The 3,189-nt window shown below is 48.6% G+C and overlaps 1 protein-coding gene across 1 annotated transcript; it reads left to right on the top strand.

Moving 5' to 3' along the window:
- Positions 1–239: 239 nt before the first annotated feature.
- TEOVI_000368100 (uncharacterized protein) lies at positions 240–3,113 on the top strand (the record flags this gene model as incomplete). Its single annotated transcript, XM_067226553.1, has 1 exon — positions 240–3,113. The coding sequence occupies one exon, from the start codon at positions 240–242 to the stop codon at positions 3,111–3,113; it is 2,874 nt and encodes a 957-aa protein (XP_067082654.1).
- Between the last annotated feature and the right edge of the window lie 76 nt (positions 3,114–3,189).

Below are 3,189 nucleotides of genomic sequence, written 5' to 3'. Positions count from 1 at the left end.
TTTTTTTTTTGTTTATTCCCTTGCATGTCAGTTGGGTCGCATGTGGCGCCGACACCCCACTGCATACAGTTCTGCAATTCACTCTGAACCACCTGTGTGTTTCAGTGTGCTTGTTTGTTCTTATATTCCACCGGCTTATGTTCTCTTTTTTTTTTTTGGTGTTGTTGCCTTAAATCTGTACACACTCCATCCATCAGAGTCGAGGAGGAAGGCTTGACAGCAATTTGTCACGCGGTGCAATGGTATCCGCTTCGAAGTTGCTGCAGGTGTTGGTCCGACGCTTTGAGACTCCCCAACCAGACTTTATGGTCGGCCACGCGCATTTCGTATTGAAGTTCTTGTCCGCTATTTGTCAAACTAATATAAGTCGTGAGGATATGCTGAACGTGACGAACATTATTACCAACTGCCCCCACGCATTACCGATATTTAAGGGTAATCAGCGCTTATGCGAAAGGCTTTTGCTTAGTTGCTTTGCTAGTGTGTCCCGTGTTGATGCCGAGTTACAGGATGGCGTTCGACATGTAATTTGCACCTTGAGTGTCAATCCTGAATTGAATTCAAACATCATGATGACAATGGCTCGCAAAACTGTGGCCGCGAAGCGTGTGGAGGGTGCAGTAGCCAAGCAAGTTCTTGACAGAGATGACGCCATTTCCAACGAACTGCTTCGCCGTGTTGTTGCTCAGATGCCCGCTCACGGTGACCTTATACCCGATGGAGGTGTTGAAATTGCCCTTCTTCCCCAGAAAGCTATGCACAAACGCCGACAAGAGCGCTTCGAGAGACCTGAACTCTTTTTCCTTGTCTCAACTTTACGCTGCATTGCAACACACCGTCAGAGCCGACTTCGTGATAGTTTTGTTGAGGCGGGATGTTCTGCTGTGGGGATGCAGCACAGAAATTTACAATTTCTTCCAGCTGACGTTGTCGATCCCGTCGTGCGTTGCGTCACATCGCTTCCTGCATTTTGCAATCCTGAAGCACCAATGCGGCCCGATGACTGGTATCTTTTAGCCAGTCTCATTGCCTGCCCCGACGCGCGGCTCCGGCCATTGGGGATTCGACTGTGGGCGCAAAAGGTGTGTTATTATGATCCACTTGAAATGAATCTTACGGAAGTAAATAGCCCGTTTCCCCTCACAATTGCCGGGTTCCTGGTATCAATGCGGGGTGAGTTCAAGGAAGAAGCGATGATGTTGTGGTTGGGGGTGGTCACGGATCCCGCAGCTCTACCGTTGATAGATGAAAGAGTTCTGCAACTGCTGTTGTTTGACATTGCGCAATATGCTCAGGTCAACGATATGAATGACGTTAAGCGGGAACAAATTTTGGTGGCTCAATTAGCCGTTCTCAAAGCTTTAGAAGATTCTATGTCTCCTATTTACTATTTGGATGCTCGCATGACACTCACCAGGACGACAAAGCTTCTCAATACCTCCAGTGATCTGATCAAAACGCTCAGTTCACTTAAGGATGTGCTATCGACCGGTCAGATTTTGAGGGCTTCTTTCTTACGCAGTGCAACTGATTTTTTGCGTTACGTTCGACAGACGGCTAATGTAAACGAACAGTCGTACATTAGGGTCTTGATTCTTTTGATGGGCAATGTTTTGCATGCCATACGTGTCTTGTCAGTTCAGGAGTATACATCCGTTTGCATAGTTGTTTTGGCCACCATCGTTGGATTTCTTCGCGACGTTCAGCCGAAAGCCTCCTCTCCGCAGGGAGACGAGTGGTGCGAATTGTTGAAGGCTCTAGCCACCACTATAATGAACGAAAAATCACTCGTTGATCCCAACATAGTCTCTCTTCAACTTCATATGATGGAGTTACTTGATTTTGCGTCCGACGAGCATTACAGCACCTCTGTGCGCGAGCGTATCCTTGCATCGCTACGCACTGTTTCGACAAAAACTCAAGAGATAGCACCGACTAGTGCGCAGCACTGCTACGAACTGCTTCTGCGCGCTGTCCATTTTCACGTCTTGGACGAGGAATTGCTATCTGAAGCGGTTGCGGCGCTACGTCATGCGACGGATACAACAGTTGCTATTGAGTGTATGAATTGGTCGCAGCGTAGGCATTTGATTGATCGTTGTTCTACATTGTACCGCGAGATTGCACCAATGTTTCCCTCATCTCGAGGGGCTCGACGTCTTGGCAAGCAAATGTTAACAGTGGCAACCATAATTACGACTGAAAAACATGCACCACGGACACAGCTGCAACGGCGTTCGTATGATGCGCGTCGCCCGGTCCTGGACTCGGGTTCTATGCAATTCTGTGCCCAGGCAATGTGGTCGCTTGCACTGCGGGCAACGCTGTCTCCCATTCCTCACCTGCCTGTGGATCGTTACCTTGCCGCGATGCTGCGCTTCGCGAAAAAGCATTGGAGACGGGATGAGGCACCTAGCGGTTACTCTTCCGAAAAAAGTCTAACAGAAGAAGCACAGGTCACTACCAAAACACCATTGGCAGAGCCGCGTGGTGGGCGCACGCGAGTATCATGTGGGGATGAGAGATTTTGTAGCGATATTGCTAACCTTTTGTTACCGCTGCTCAACCAAGTGCTCTTGCTTTGGTACACGAATAGAACTGCATTTCAGGCAAATCAGAGGCGCCATAAAGCCGTTGTTTCAACAGCCTGCGACATAATCGAGCGGAACAGCGCCTTTCTTTCGCCTCGTGTATGGTTTGATACCCAACGTGTGTTATCCAACCTTCCTATCGTGCTGCCGAATCAGTGTACCCCACTTCATCTGAGCGTACTGAGGCGATCTTTACAGGAAACACTCCGTAACGTTCGCGCTTGTGGCAACCAAGGAACGTGGCACTTGCCTAGTGAAAAGGCTCAATTGAAGGCCCAGGAAGGTTCTACGGAGGCCATATTGGGTGGAAGGATGATTGCAGACATGTTTGGATGCGCAAATATAATTGAAGACGCTGATTTGAAGGTGTACCTCATATCTCTCGCGTCGGAGCAACTGAAGATGATCAGTGACCTTGACGAGATGGATGAAAAGGCCTTAACACCGGAGGAGAAATCGCGTCTTATGTGTTTGAATAAAATTGTGTCTTCCGTGCGACACGGGACGGTCCTCTACTACTAGGCATGAGAAGCAAAAGTGTTTGGTGGTGCTTTGCTTTTGCAGGAGAGCCAAAGAGTTGGTTGCGGGAATTGATAAT

Source organism: Trypanosoma equiperdum (genome assembly GCF_001457755.1).
Source record: "Trypanosoma equiperdum strain OVI genome assembly, contig: ctg_788, whole genome shotgun sequence".
Classification (NCBI taxonomy): domain Eukaryota; phylum Euglenozoa; class Kinetoplastea; order Trypanosomatida; family Trypanosomatidae; genus Trypanosoma; species Trypanosoma equiperdum.
This window is presented reverse-complemented; position numbering and strand designations above follow the sequence as displayed.